The following is a 16,563-nucleotide window of genomic DNA, read 5'->3' as shown; positions in this document are numbered from 1 at the left end:
GTAGAGGTCTGTAATTTTTATCATAGGTACACTTCAACTGTGAGAGACGGAATCTAAAACAAAAATCCAGAAAATCACATTGTATGATTTTTAAGTAATTAATTTGCATTTTATTGCGTGACATAAGTATTTGATCACCTACCAACCAGTAAGAATTCCGGCTCTCACAGACCTGTTAGTTTTTCTTTAAGAAGCCCTCCTGTTCTCCACTCATTACCTGTATTAACTGCACCTGTTTGAACTCGTTACCTGTATAAAAGACACCTGTCCACACACTCAATCAAACAGACTCCAACCTCTCCACAATGGCCAAGACCAGAGAGCTGTGTAAGGACATCAGGGATAAAATTGTAGACCTGCACAAGGCTGGGATGGGCTACAGGACAATAGGCAAGCAGCTTGGTGAGAAGGCAACAATTGTTGGCGCAATTATTAGAAAATGGAAGAAGTTCAAGATGACGGTCAATCACCCTCGGTCTGGGGCTCCATGCAAGATCTCACCTCGTGGGGCATCAATGATCATAAGGAAGGTGAGGGATCAGCCCAGAACTACACGGCAGGACCTGGTCAATGACCTGAAGAGAGCTGGGACCACAGTCTCAAAGAAAACCATTAGTAACACACTACGCCGTCATGAATTAAAATCCTGCAGCGCACGCAAGGTCCCCATGCTCAAGCCAGCGCATGTCCAGGCCCGTCTGAAGTTTGCCAATGACCATCTGGATGATCCAGAGGAGGAATGGGAGAAGGTCATGTGGTCTGATGAGATAAAAATAGAGCTTTTTGGTCTAAACTCCACTCGCTGTGTTTGGAGGAAGAAGAAGGATGAGTACAACCCCAAGAACACCCTCCCAACCGTGAAGCATGGAGGTGGAAATGCTTGGGGATGCTTTTCTGCAAAGGGGACAGGACGACTGCACCGTATTGAGGGGAGGATGGATGGGGCCATGTATCGCGAGATCTTGGCCAACAACCTCCTTCCCTCAGTAAGAGCATTGAAGATGGGTCGTGGCTGGATCTTCCAGCATGACAATGACCCGAAACACACAGCCAGGGCAACTAAGGAGTGGCTCCGTAAGAAGCATCTCAAGGTCCTGGAGTGGCCTAGCCAGTCTCCAGACCTGAACCCAATAGAAAATCTTTGGAGGGAGCTGAAAGTCCGTATTTCCCAGCGACAGCCCCGAAACCTGAAGGATCTGGAGAAGGTCTGTATGGAGGAGTGGGCCAAAATCCCTGCTGCAGTGTGTGCAAACCTGGTCAAGAACTACAGGAAACGTATGATCTTTGTAATTGCAAACAAAGGTTTCTGTACCAAATATTAAGTTCTGCTTTTTTGATGTATCAAATACTTATGTCATGCAATAAAATGCAAATTAATTTCTTAAAAATCATACAATGTGATTTTCCACCATAATTTGCAAATAAATTCATTAAAAATCCTACAATGTGATTTTCTGGATTTTTTATTCTCATTTTGTCTGTCATAGTTGAAGTGTACCTATGATGAAAATTACAGGCCTCTCTCATCTTTTTAAGTGGGAGAACTTGCACAATTGGTGGCTGACTAAATACTTTTTTGCCCCACTGTACATGATAGTGTTGTTAAACAAAGCAAAGAAATTGAACTTCAAAACGTGATGTAGTTTTATTTGAATTTGCAGCAGTTGTTGGTAAGTACATTACTTACTGGATCTTGAAGACACCCCTAAGAAACCAGATACTCTTCTGTGTAGGGTATAATGATGGTAGATACCCCTCTCTGTAGGGTATAATGATGGTAGATACCCCTCTCTGTAGGGTATAATGATGGTAGATACCCCTCTCTGTAGGGTATAATGATGGTAGATACCCCTCTCTGTAGGGTATAATGATGGCAGATACCCCTCTCTGTAGAGTATAATGATGGCAGATACCCCTCTGTAGGGTATAATGATGGCAGATACCCCTCTCTGTAGGGTATAATGATGGTAGATACCCCTCTGTAGGGTATAATGATGGTAGATACCCCTCTCTGTAGGGTATAATGATGGTAGATACCCCTCTCTGTAGGGTATAATGATGGCAGATACCCCTCTGTAGGGTATAATGATGGCAGATACCCCTCTGTAGGTTATAATGATGGCAGATACCCCTCTCTGTAGGGTATAATGATGGTAGATACCCCTCTCTGTAGGGTATATTGATGGCAGATACCCCTCTCTGTAGGGTATAATGATGGTAGATACCCCTCTCTGTAGGGTATAATGATGGTAGAAACCCCTCTCTGTAGGGTATAATGATGGCAGATACCCCTCTCTGTAGGGTATAATGATGGTAGATACCCCTCTGTAGGGTATAATGATGGTAGATACCCCTCTCTGTAGGGTATAATGATGGTAGATACCCCTCTCTGTAGGGTATAATGATGGTAGAAACCCCTCTCTGTAGGGTATAATGATGGTAGATACCCCTCTCTGTAGGGTATAATGATGGTAGATACCCCTCTCTGTAGGGTATAATGATGGCAGATAACCCTGAGCTGCTATAAGAAGTGCCCCCTGCGGTTAGACTGATGCAGAGATCATGCTCAGTGATAAATCCCTCTCTCCCAGCTGGAGGGGGAAAGCCCATTTGTGTTGGGACTGTTGGTAGACTATTGGTAGGCTATTGGCAGACTGTTGGGAGTGTTGGTAGACTGTTGGGAGTGTCGGTAGACTGTTATGAGTGTTTAGACTTTTGGGAGTTTTTGTAGAGTGTTGGGACTGTTGGTAGACTGTTGGTAGATTGTTGGTAGACTGTTGGGACTGTTGGTAGATTGTTGGGACTGTTGGTAGATTGTTGGGACTGTTGGTAGATTGTTGGGACTGTTGGTAGATTGTTGGGACTGTTGGTAGATTGTTGGGACTGTTGGTAGATTGTTGGTAGATTGTTGGGACTGTTGGTAGATTGTTGAGACTGTTGGTAGATTGTTGGGACTGTTGGTAGATTGTTGGTAGATTGTTGGTAGACTGTTGGGATTGTTGGGACTGTTGGTAGATTGTTGGGACTGTTGGGACTGTTGGTAGATTGTTGGTAGATCGTTGGGACTGTTGGTAGATGGTTGGTAGACGGTTGAGACTGTTGGTAGATTGTTGAGACTGTTGGTAGATTGTTGGGACTGTTGGTAGATTGTTGGTAGATTGTTGGGACTGTTGGTAGACTGTTGGTAGATTGTTGGGACTGTTGGTAGATTGTTGGTAGATTGTTGGGACTGTTGATAGATTGTTGGGACTGTTGGTAGATTGTTGGTAGACTGTTGGGATTGTTGGGACTGTTGGTAGATTGTTGGGACTGTTGGTAGATTGTTGGTAGATCGTTGGGACTGTTGGTAGATGGTTGGTAGACTGTTGAGACTGTTGGTAGATTGTTGAGACTGTTGGTAGATTGTTGGGACTGTTGGTAGATTGTTGGTAGATTGTTGGGACTGTTGGTAGACTGTTGGTAGATTGTTGGGACTGTTGGTAGATTGTTGGTAGATTGTTGGGACTGTTGATAGATTGTTGGGACTGTTGGTAAATGGTTGGGACTGTTGGTAGATTGTTGGGACTGTTGGTAGATTATTGGTAGATTGTTGGGACTGTTGGTAGATTATTGGTAGATTGTTGGGACTGTTGGTAGATTGTTGGGACTGTTGGTAGACTGTTGGTAGATTGTTGGGACTGTTGGTAGACTGTTGGTAGATTGTTGGGACTGTTGGTAGATTGTTGGTAGATTGTTGGGACTGGTAATTAGGCTTCTCCAAGTTCTGATGATGCTGATGGTCATTAGTAGCCCAACAAACTTCTAACTGCCTGGTACTCAGCACTCTATTGTCTCTCTAATCACTGACATCAATGCAAATGTATCCTAAAATCTAATCAAACACTTCATGACAGCATTCTGTAGGCTATGCAATTGTTTGAGATAACAGAGTGATGGCCTCTATTGAGCTCTCGAGTGGCACAGCGGTCTAAGGCACTGCATCTCAGTGCCAGAGGCGTCACTACAGACCCTGTTTCGATTCCAGGCTTTATCACAACCAGCCGTGATTGGGAGTCCCATAGGGCGGCGCACAATTAGCCCAGTGTCGGCCGGGGTAGGCCGTCATTGTAAATAAGACTTTGTTCTTAACTGACTTGCCTAGTTAAATAAAAAAGAGGAGGTTCCCATCAGCTTTCTATAGGCTACGCCTACTATATATTCTTCTCAAGTTTCCTAATATTAAGCACATTGCTTCTCTTCACAACAGGAGTATAGCCTACCTGGCTGGCATGAAAATTAACCACGGGAAAAGCGTCCTCCATTCGCTATGTACAGTTGAAGTCGGAAGTTTACATCCACTTAGGTTGTAGTCATTAAAACTCGTTTTTCAAACACTCCACAAATTTATTTTTAAAACAAACTATAGTTTTGGCAAGTCGGTTAGAACATCTACTTTGTGCATGACACAAGTAATTTTTCCAACAATTGTTTACAGACAGATTATTTCACGTATAATTCACTGTATCACAATTACAGTGGGTCAGAAGTTTACATACACTAAGTTGACTGTGCCTTTAAACAGCTTGGAAAATTACAGAAAATTATGTCATGGCTTTAGAAGCTTCTGATAGACTAATTGACATCATTTGAGTCAATTGGAGGTGTACCTGTGGATGTATTTCAAGGCCTACCTTCAAACTCAGTGCCTCTTTGCTTGACGTCATGGGAAAATCAAAAAAAATCAGCCAAGACCTCCACAAGTCTGGTTCATCCTTGGGAGCAATTTCCAAACGCCTGAAGGTACTACGTTCATCTGTACAAACAATAGTACGCAAGTATAAACACCATGGGACCACGCAGCCGTCATACCGCTCAGGATGGAGAAGCATTCTGTCTCCTAGAGATGAACGTACTTTGGTGCGAAATGTGCAAATCAATCCCAGAACAACAGCAAAGGACCGTGTGAAGATGCTGGAGGAAACGGGTACAAAGTATCTATATCCACAGTAAAACGAGTCCTATATCGACATAACCTGAAAGGCCGCTCAGCAAGGAAGAAGCCACTGCTCCAAAACCACCATAAAAAAGCCAGACTACGGTTTGCAACTGCACATGGGGACAAATATTGTACTTTTTGGAGAAATGTCCTCTGGTCTGATGAAACAAAAATAGAACTGTTTGGCCATAATGACCATTAATATGTTTGGAGGGAAAAGGGGGAGTCTTGCAAGCCGAATAACATCATCCCAACAGTGAAGCACGGGGGTGGCAGCATCATGTTGTGGGGGTACTTTGCTACAGGAGGGACTGATGCACTTCACAAAATAGATGGCATCATGAGGAGGAAAATTGGATATATTGAAGCAACATCTCAAGACATCAGTCAGGAAGTTAAAGGTTGGTCACAAATGGGTCTTCCAAATGGACAATGACCCCAAACATTCTTCCAAAGTTGTGGCAAAATGGCTTAAGGACAACAAAGTCAAGGTAGTGGAGTGGCCATCACAAAGCCCTGACCTCAATCCTACAGAAAATGGGTGGGCAGAACTGAAAAAGCGTGTGTGAGCAAGGAGGCCTACAAACCTGACTCGGTTACACCAGCTCTGTCAGAAGGAATGGGCCAAAATTCACCCAACTTATTGTGGGAAGCTTGTGGCAGGCTACCCGAAACGTTTGACCCAAGTTAAACAATTTAAAGGCAATGCTACCAAATACTAATTGAGTGTATGTAAACTTCTGACCCACTGGGAATGTGATGAAAGAAATCAAACCTGAAATGAATAATTCTCTTTACTATTATTCTGACATTTCACATTACTTAAATGAAGTGTTGATCCTAACTGACCTAAGACAGGGAATTTTTACTATGATTAAATGTCAGGAATTGTGAAAAACTGAGTTTAAATGTATTTGGCTAAGGTGTATGTAAACTTCCGACTTTTGACTTTTTACATGCATAATCGCATTTGTGGTCACTTTTGATAATGGTGTTTTCCCGCTAATGGAACATTCACGCTTATAGCCTACTGTAGTGTCCGCATTGCTGCGCTTATAATATGAAGAAATAGCCTAATAGTTTATCAACATTTTGTAAAAAAGTTTTTTTGATGCTAGTGGTTGTATTAATTTGGGATCTATCGCATCACATGACTGTCCCAGACTATGTTTGGAATATTTATTTCTCGAACAGAATAGAATAGGTCTACTTTTGTATGGGGGATAGTAGATTGACATAGACTAGTGCTTTTACTGTTCGTTAGGCCTACTCATCTTGTTGGCTGATGAAAAGTAAATGTGGACAGTTCTTCCAATATCTTCAATATGCACCTAGGAATTGGATAAGGACGCGCGCAGTTGTGTCCCGGATGTGTCTGTCTTCACTTGTAAAAGACCAGATCACTTGATGAAGAGCCATGTGAGTGAGAGGTGCTTCGGAGCACATAGCACTCAGGGAGAAGGGAATTATAATTAATATATTTAGCCCAAGGACATTTTTTTAGGAGGCACAAAGGGGATGCCGCTGTGAAATTCAAGGCATTATCAAGTACTTGTCAAATTGTGAATGAGACTGATGAAGTGTGTACAGCCTGCGCAAAAAACAATGCCATGGAATTCTAAGCAAATCTTGTCTGTTAAATGAACTAGTGTATCCCACAACTGTATGGCATAGCTAGATCAGGACCTGACATAAAGACAACTCAGAGTTTGCTATTCTGTTCTTCTGAAATGGTGTACATTTTCTTCATATCAGTCTTCTTTAGACCTGTCTAAAATTATAATGGCTTTATTGTAAAGGTGTAGGCTATATTACATGTGTTTATTAGACTTTTTAAAATGTAGATGTTCCAAGGGTCTGCATCAGTGGCTTGTTTTTATGTTAATTAACAGTTTATTACCGTGAGACCGGCAGTTATTTGCTTGACAATCACCGGCTGACAAAATGTTGTGACCGCCACAGCCCTAGTTGGGACTGTTGGTAGACTATTGGGACTGTTGGAAGAGTGTTGGTAGACTATTGGGACTGTTGGAAGAGTGTTGGTAGACTGTTGGAAGAGTGTTGGTAGACTATTGGGACTGTTGGAAGAGTGTTGGTAGACTATTGGGACTGTTGGAAGAGTGTTGGTAGACTGTTGAAAGAGTGTTGGTAGACTATTGGGACTGTTGGAAGAGTGTTGGTAGACTATTGGGACTGTTGGAAGAGTGTTGGTAGACTATTGGGACTGTTGGAAGAGTGTTGGTAGACTATTGGGACTGTTTGAAGAGTGTTGGTAGACTATTGGGACTGTTGGAAGAGTGTTGGTAGACTGTTGGAAGAGTGTTGGTAGACTATTGGGACTGTTGGAAGAGTGTTGGTAGACTGTTGGGACTGTTGGAAGAGTGTTGGTAGACTATTGGGACTGTTGGAAGAGTGTTGGTAGACTATTGGGACTGTTGGAAGAGTGTTGGTAGACTATTGAGACTGTTGGAAGAGTGTTGGTAGACTGTTGGGACTGTTGGAAGAGTGTTGGTAGACTATTGGGACTGTTGGAAGAGTGTTGGTAGACTATTGGGACTGTTTGAAGAGTGTTGGTAGACTATTGGGACTGTTGGAAGAGTGTTGGTAGACTATTGGGACTGTTTGAAGAGTGTTGGTAGACTGTTGGAAGAGTGTTGGTAGACTATTGGGACTGTTTGAAGAGTGTTGGTAGACTATTGGGACTGTTTGAAGAGTGTTGGTAGACTATTGGGACTGTTGGAAGAGTGTTGGTAGACTATTGGGACTGTTTGAAGAGTGTTGGTAGACTATTGGGACTGCTGGAAGAGTGTTGGTAGACTATTGGGACTGTTGGAAGATTGTTGGTAGACTGTTGGGACTGTTGGAAGAGTGTTGGTAGACTATTGGGACTGTTGGAAGAGTGTTGGTAGACTGTTGGAAGAGTGTTGGTAGACTATTGGGACTGTTGGAAGAGTGTTGGTAGACTATTGGGACTGTTGGAAGAGTGTTGGTAGACTGTTGGAAGATTGTTGGTAGACTGTTGGGACTGTTGGAAGAGTGTTGGTAGACTATTGGGACTGTTGGAAGATTGTTGGTAGACTGTTGGAAGAGTGTTGGTAGACTATTGGGACTGTTGGAAGAGTGTTGGTAGACTGTTGGAAGAGTGTTGGTAGACTGTTGGAAGAGTGTTGGTAGACTGTTGGGACTGTTGGAAGAGTGTTGGTAGACTATTGGGACTGTTGGAAGAGTGTTGGTAGACTATTGGGACTGTTGGAAGAGTGTTGGTAGACTATTGGGACTGTTGGAAGAGTGTTGGTAGACTATTGGGACTGTTGGAAGAGTGTTGGTAGACTATTGGGACTGTTGGAAGAGTGTTGGTAGACTGTTGGGACTGTTGGAAGAGTGTTGGTAGACTATTGGGACTGTTGGAAGAGTGTTGGTAGACTGTTGGAAGAGTGTTGGTAGACTGTTGGAAGAGTGTTGGTAGATTGTTGGTAGACTGTTGGAAGAGTGTTGGTAGACTGTTGGAAGAGTGTTGGTAGATTGTTGGTAGACTGTTGGAAGAGTGTTGGTAGATTGTTGGTAGACTGTTGGAAGAGTGTTGGTAGACTATTGGGACTGTTGGAAGAGTGTTGGTAGACTGTTGGAAGAGTGTTGGTAGACTGTTGGAAGAGTGTTGGTAGACTATTGGGACTGTTGGAAGAGTGTTGGTAGACTGTTGGGACTGTTTAGACTGTCGAGACTGTTGGCTATTTTTTATATTTTTTATGTAACTTTTATTTAACTAGGCAAGTCAGTTGGGAACAAATTCTTATTTACAATGACGGCCTACATCGGCCAAACCCGGACGACGCTGGGCCAATTGTGCGCCGCCCTATTTGACTCCCAGTCACGGCCGGTTGTGATACAGCCTGGATACGAACTAGGGTGTCTGTAGTGACGTCGCTAGCACTGACATGCAGTGCCTTAGACTGCTGCACCCCTCGGGATCAAAGCTCTCAGGCTCCTCTGTTCTTCTTTTATCAGGACAACAAATGGTGTGGTAAACACAACTGTCTCTCTGTCTGCCTGCATGGCCTCTGGGAATGTGGTGTTGGTGTGTCAGATAAGGGCCCAGGGAAAGTATTATATTACAATGTGATTGTCATGCATATACCAAGCACAAGGACCCTTTCATATTTACTCTGTGGTTATGAAGATATCATATAATCCCATGATCATCTAGGTAGTGATGTATATTTCCTATGGATTGGTGTGGACAGTCCCAAGACTCCCTTTGCTTTGAATACCGTCATTGTATTGGTTAATTATTGCTGTGATTGATTGATTTAATTTAGAATTCACTCTTTGTCTGTGTTTTCTCAGTTGACGAGTTCAGGTCTGCCTTTCTGGTCTGGAGCAAAGAGATGTCCCCATCCCTTGACCTTTGACCCCAGCAATGTAAGTTTTACACAACCTACTGTATCTCTCCTCAGTCTCAGACACACACAGTGCACTGCAGTTGTCTCATTTGTCTGTCGAACCGGTCAGCGGGAATGATTTGAAATGTCATTATCTTAGCTGATAACACACTCCTCACATTCTCTCTGGTTGTATATTGGATTGGTTCTTATCTAACCTGTGAGAACCACTTACCTTCTGCTGCTGACAAAGCAAGGTGGATAAAATCTACCCTACCTTTACGCACACATGTGTACGCGCACACACACACAGGCACACACACACAGGCACACACACACAGGCACACACACACACAGGCACACACACACACACACACACACACACACACACACACACACACACACAGGCACAGACAATGGAGCTATAGAGGTGAAAAATCGTTCTCTCCTCTCTGTTCTCTCCTCTCTGTTCCCCTCCTCTCTGTTCCCCTCCACTCTGTTCTTGCCTCTTTGTTCCCCGCCTCTCTGTTCTCTCCTCTCTGTTCTCTCCTCTCTGTTCTCTCCTCTCTGTTCCCCTCCTCTCTGTTCCCCTCCTCTCTGTTCCCCTCCTCTCTGTTCCCCGCCTCTCTGTTCTCGCCTCTTTGTTCCCCGCCTCTCTGTTCTCTCCTCTCTGTTCTCTCCTCTCTGTTCTCGCCTCTGTTCTCTCCTCTCTGTTCCCCTCCTCTCTGTTCTCGCCTCTTTGTTCCCGGCCTCTCTGTTCTCTCCTCTCTGTTCTCTCCTCTCTGTTCTCGCCTCTGTTCTCTCCTCTCTGTTCCCCTCCTCTGTTCCCCTCCTCTCTGTTCCCCTCCTCTCTGTTCCCCGCCTCTCTGTTCTCTCCTCTCTGTTCTCGCCTCTGTTCTCTCCTCTCTGTTCCCCTCCTCTCTGTTCTCTCCTCTCTGTTCTCTCCTCTCTGTTATCTCTTCTCTGTTCCCCTCCTCTCTGTTCCCATCTTCTCTGTTCTCTCCTCTCTGTTCTCCTCCTCTCTGTTCTCTCCTCTCTGTTCCCCTCCTCTCTGTTCTCTCCTCTCTGTTCTCTCCTCTCTCTCCTCTCTGTTATCTCTTCTCTGTTCCCCTCCTCTCTGTTCCCATCTTCTCTGTTCTCTCCTCTCTGTTCTCCTCCTCTCTGTTCTCCTCCTCTCTGTTCTCTCCTCTTTGTTCCCCTCCTCTCTGTTCTCTCCTCTCTGTTCTCTCCTCTCTGTTCCCCTCCTCTCTGTTCTCTCCTCTGTTCTCTCCTCTCTGTTCTCTCCTCTCTGTTCTCTCCTCTCTGTTTTCTCCTCTCTGTTCTCCTCCTCTCTGTTCTCTCCTCTGTTCTCTCCTCTCTGTTCTCTCCTCTCTGTTATCTCCGCTCTGTTCCCCTCTCCTGGTATGAGGGGTTGTCTCCTCACCTGTCCTCAGGTCTGGGCCTGCAGCTCTCACAGGCAGACAATAGGACAACAACAATGGTCTTTAGGAATGCCTCTTATCAACACACTCAATAAACACACTGACTGCTTCTAGAGCATTGAGCCTATTCATGGCCTGTTGAATGCCATTTAGTAGCAGTTGTAAATCAATGGAACCACCCTATGAATCTTTCATAGTCCTCTGATGTATTCAATGGTAGACATTACTACATGATGAATCACAAGGGGGTTTGTTGGTCACCGATGGGAGGTTTTAAAGTGATGTAAATTGCGATGGTTTTCTGACTTGTTTTCTGGCTTGACAGGGGGCAGGTAGCGTAGCTTTTAGGGCCTTGGCCAGTAACCGAAAGGTTCCTGGTTTGAATACCCGAGCTGACAAAGTTAAAAATCTGTTGATATGCCCTTGAGCAAGGAACTTAAGCTTAATTTGCTCCAGCCAGGTGTGCCGTACTACTACTACTGACCTTGTAAAACAACACATTTCACTGCACCTATCTGGTGTATGTGACAATAAAACATATTTATATTTTTTGGTTAAAGTTTTCTCCTTTGGTAACTGCTGGGTGACTCTGCTGATAGCTCATACAGTCCAGTCATCATGTGGTGGACATATTACATGAGCAGAGTTGGAGAGTAACTGATTCTCTCCTCTCTGTTCCCCAGTTACATATAATCCGATTACAAAAACTCTAACTGTAATCAGTTAGGTTACCAGCAAAAGTATTCTAATCAGATTACAGATATTTTTGAAAAACCAGATGATTACCTCTTGGATTACTTTTAAATTCAGAACAATTTTTGCCCAAAAATACATTATGACACCTTTCTGATTTCTCAATGATTTTCAAGTCAGCATTGAAAAACGGCACAAGTTTAAGTTTGTTCCACCTGAGCGAGTCTCACCACAAGTCACAGACCACTATGAGGACACCAAATGCCTTTGATGAATCCTTTTTGTCTTCTTCTAATGCCTCTGATGGGGAAAGTAATCCAAAAGTAACTGAAAGTAATCAGATTGTGCTACTGAGTTTCTGAGTAATCTAAAAGTTACGTTACTGATCATAATTTTAGACAGCTAACTAGTAACTGTAACGGATTACATTTAGAAAGTAACCTAACCAACTCTATCCATGATGAACATCCTGTCAGATATTAACATTTTCCACAGCTTTTGCTCCTCGCGTGCAACTGGTAGGAAGTGGTCTTTGTACCACCCCTAATATGACCAAAGTGGATTTGTGGGTTTTGTTTGAGTTAGCAGCATGTGTGTAATGTAATTATTTATTTTAGCTCAGCAGGTCTGGTTGTGACTGTTGAGATGGAGAGGTGGGGGGTCATTAACAGTTTGTGTTATCTTGTCATGTATTGTAGACCACCCATATGGACTATGTGGTGGCAGCAGCCAACCTCTATGGGCAGATCTATGGGATTGTGGGTACACGAGACTGCTCTGCCATCAGGAGCATCCTAGAGACGGTCCACATACCTGCCTTCACCCCCAAGTCTACTGTCAAGATCCATCTCACTGACAAGGAGATGGAGGAGGAGAGGGAGAGTGGAAATTTGGGTGAGTAAACTGTCCATTTATCTACTGTATGTTGTGTTATAAGCCTGTTTCTCAGGCCTTTGTGTTACTCTGTTTCTTTTCCATTTGACCAGACACAGGCCGACTGGAGGAGTTGCAGATGAAGCTGTCCTCTCCTCCAGTGAACAGCGCAGCCCTGCTGATGCACCCCATTGACTTTGAGAAGGTAATAAGAGCCCAGCGCCATGCTCGCCATATCTCCACTGGTAACACTACATAGTGCTAGGGGCCACACAGAGGGCAGGGGTCCATGTTGAACTCTATATGGGGCAAAAAAAATAGCAGTTTCATCTTTGGGTCCTCAGTGACCCTTGTCTGTACTAGTCCCTAACGGGACACACGCTGCAGTGGCTCAGTGTCTAAGGAAACAGGTTTGTCCTGTGTTCTGGGTCCTCTCTGTTGCACTGCTACTGTAAGGGGTAGTATTTTAGAGAGTGCATATCTTGTTAAAAACAGCCTTCAGAACAGTGGTGAATAAACAGCCTTCAGAACAGTGGTGAATAAACAGTCTTCAGAACAGTGGTGAATAAACAGCCTTCAGAACAGTGGTGAATAAACAGTCTACAGAACAGTGGTGAATAAACAGTCTTCAGAACAGTGGTGAATAAACAGCCTTCAGAACAGTGGTGAATAAACAGTCTTCAGAACAGTGGTGAATAAACAGTCTTCAGAACAGTGGTGAATAAACAGTCTTCAGAACAGTGGTGAATAAACAGTCTTCAGAACAGTGGTGAAAAAACAGCCTTCAGAACAGTGGTGAATAAACAGCCTTCAGAACAGTGGTGAATAAACAGTCTACAGAACAGTGGTGAATAAACAGCCTTCAGAACAGTGGTGAATAAACAGCCTTCAGAACAGTGGTGAATAAACAGTCTTCAGAACAGTGGTGAATAAACAGCCTTCAGAACAGTGGTGAATAAACAGTCTTCAGAACAGTGGTGAATAAACAGCCTTCAGAACAGTGGTGAATAAACAGCCTTCAGAACAGTGGTGAATAAACAGCCTTCAGAACAGTTGTGAATAAACAGCCTTCAGAACAGTGGTGAATAAACAGTCTTCAGAACAGTGGTGAATAAACAGCCTTCAGAACAGTGGTGAATAAACAGTCTTCAGAACAGTGGTGAATAAACAGTCTTCAGAACAGTGGTGAATAAACAGCCTTCAGAACAGTGGTGAATAAACAGTCTTCAGAACAGTGGTGAATAAACAGCCTTCAGAACAGTGGTGAATAAACAGCCTTCAGAACAGTGGTGAATAAACAGCCTTCAGAACAGTGGTGAATAAACAGTCTTCAGAACAGTGGTGAATAAACAGCCTTCAGAACAGTGGTGAATAAACAGTCTTCAGAACAGTGGTGAATAAACAGCCTTCAGAACAGTGGTGAATAAACAGCCTTCAGAACAGTGGTGAATAAACAGTCTACAGAACAGTGGTGAATAAACAGTCTTCAGAACAGTGGTGAATAAACAGTCTTCAGAACAGTGGTGAATAAACAGCCTTCAGAACAGTGGTGAATAAACAGTCTTCAGAACAGTGGTGAATAAACAGCCTTCAGAACAGTGGTGAATAAACAGCCTTCAGAACAGTGGTGAATAAACAGTCTTCAGAACAGTGGTGAATAAACAGTCTTCAGAACAGTGGTGAATAAACAGTCTTCAGAACAGTGGTGAATAAACAGCCTTCAGAACAGTGGTGAATAAACAGCCTTCAGAACAGTGGTGAATAAACAGCCTTCAGAACAGTGGTGAATAAACAGCCTTCAGAACAGTGGTGAATAAACAGCCTTCAGAACAGTGGTGAATAAACAGCCTTCAGAACAGTGGTGAATAAACAGCCTTCAGAACAGTGGTGAATAAACAGTCTACAGAACAGTGGTGAATAAACAGCCTTCAGAACAGTGGTGAATAAACAGCCTTCAGAACAGTGGTGAATAAACAGTCTACAGAACAGTGGTGAATAAACAGCCTTCAGAACAGTGGTGAATAAACAGCCTTCAGAACAGTGGTGAATAAACAGCCTTCAGAACAGTGGTGAATAAACAGCCTTCAGAACAGTGGTGAATAAACAGTCTACAGAACAGTGGTGAATAAACAGTCTTCAGAACAGTGGTGAATAAACAGCCTTCAGAACAGTGGTGAATAAACAGTCTTCAGAACAGTGGTGAATAAACAGTCTTCAGAACAGTGGTGAATAAACAGTCTTCAGAACAGTGGTGAATAAACAGTCTTCAGAACAGTGGTGAATAAACAGCCTTCAGAACAGTGGTGAAAAAACAGCCTTCAGAACAGTGGTGAATAAACAGCCTTCAGAACAGTGGTGAATAAACAGTCTACAGAACAGTGGTGAATAAACAGCCTTCAGAACAGTGGTGAATAAACAGCCTTCAGAACAGTGGTGAATAAACAGTCTTCAGAACAGTGGTGAATAAACAGCCTTCAGAACAGTGGTGAATAAACAGTCTTCAGAACAGTGGTGAATAAACAGCCTTCAGAACAGTGGTGAATAAACAGCCTTCAGAACAGTGGTGAATAAACAGCCTTCAGAACAGTGGTGAATAAACAGTCTTCAGAACAGTGGTGAATAAACAGCCTTCAGAACAGTGGTGAATAAACAGTCTTCAGAACAGTGGTGAATAAACAGCCTTCAGAACAGTGGTGAATAAACAGCCTTCAGAACAGTGGTGAATAAACAGTCTACAGAACAGTGGTGAATAAACAGTCTTCAGAACAGTGGTGAATAAACAGTCTTCAGAACAGTGGTGAATAAACAGCCTTCAGAACAGTGGTGAATAAACAGTCTTCAGAACAGTGGTGAATAAACAGCCTTCAGAACAGTGGTGAATAAACAGCCTTCAGAACAGTGGTGAATAAACAGTCTTCAGAACAGTTGTGAATAAACAGCCTTCAGAACAGTGGTGAATAAACAGTCTTCAGAACAGTGGTGAATAAACAGCCTTCAGAACAGTGGTGAATAAACAGTCTTCAGAACAGTGGTGAATAAACAGTCTTCAGAACAGTGGTGAATAAACAGTCTTCAGAACAGTGGTGAATAAACAGTCTTCAGAACAGTGGTGAATAAACAGCCTTCAGAACAGTGGTGAATAAACAGTCTTCAGAACAGTGGTGAATAAACAGCCTTCAGAACAGTGGTGAATAAACAGCCTTCAGAACAGTGGTGAATAAACAGCCTTCAGAACAGTGGTGAATAAACAGTCTTCAGAACAGTGGTGAATAAACAGCCTTCAGAACAGTGGTGAATAAACAGTCTTCAGAACAGTGGTGAATAAACAGCCTTCAGAACAGTGGTGAATAAACAGCCTTCAGAACAGTGGTGAATAAACAGTCTACAGAACAGTGGTGAATAAACAGTCTTCAGAACAGTGGTGAATAAACAGTCTTCAGAACAGTGGTGAATAAACAGCCTTCAGAACAGTGGTGAATAAACAGTCTTCAGAACAGTGGTGAATAAACAGCCTTCAGAACAGTGGTGAATAAACAGCCTTCAGAACAGTGGTGAATAAACAGTCTTCAGAACAGTGGTGAATAAACAGTCTTCAGAACAGTGGTGAATAAACAGTCTTCAGAACAGTGGTGAATAAACAGCCTTCAGAACAGTGGTGAATAAACAGCCTTCAGAACAGTGGTGAATAAACAGCCTTCAGAACAGTGGTGAATAAACAGCCTTCAGAACAGTGGTGAATAAACAGCCTTCAGAACAGTGGTGAATAAACAGCCTTCAGAACAGTGGTGAATAAACAGCCTTCAGAACAGTGGTGAATAAACAGTCTACAGAACAGTGGTGAATAAACAGCCTTCAGAACAGTGGTGAATAAACAGCCTTCAGAACAGTGGTGAATAAACAGTCTACAGAACAGTGGTGAATAAACAGCCTTCAGAACAGTGGTGAATAAACAGCCTTCAGAACAGTGGTGAATAAACAGCCTTCAGAACAGTGGTGAATAAACAGCCTTCAGAACAGTGGTGAATAAACAGTCTTCAGAACAGTGGTGAATAAACAGCCTTCAGAACAGTGGTGAATAAACAGCCTTCAGAACAGTGGTGAATAAACAGCCTTCAGAACAGTGGTGAATAAACAGTCTTCAGAACAGTGGTGAATAAACAGTCTTCAGAACAGTGGTGAATAAACAGCCTTCAGAACAGTGGTGAATAAACAGTCTTCAGAA

General features: G+C 43.2%; 1 protein-coding gene across 2 annotated transcripts in view; it reads left to right on the top strand.

Annotated features, from left to right (window-relative positions):
• uba7 (ubiquitin-like modifier activating enzyme 7) overlaps positions 1–16,563 on the top strand; it is a 78,204-nt gene that overhangs the window by 22,469 nt on the left and 39,172 nt on the right. For both annotated transcript variants that reach the window (XM_039007533.1, XM_039007538.1), the window contains exons 17-19: positions 9,320–9,394; positions 12,167–12,362; positions 12,455–12,546. In XM_039007533.1, the coding sequence (XP_038863461.1) occupies positions 9,320–9,394; positions 12,167–12,362; positions 12,455–12,546 (363 nt within the window). The remainder of the gene's footprint in view (positions 1–9,319; positions 9,395–12,166; positions 12,363–12,454; positions 12,547–16,563) is intronic.

This window comes from Salvelinus namaycush, chromosome 2, assembly GCF_016432855.1.
Source record: "Salvelinus namaycush isolate Seneca chromosome 2, SaNama_1.0, whole genome shotgun sequence".
Classification (NCBI taxonomy): Eukaryota; Metazoa; Chordata; class Actinopteri; order Salmoniformes; family Salmonidae; genus Salvelinus; species Salvelinus namaycush.
Note: the sequence above shows the minus strand (reverse complement) of the source record. Positions and strands in the feature narration are given on the sequence as shown.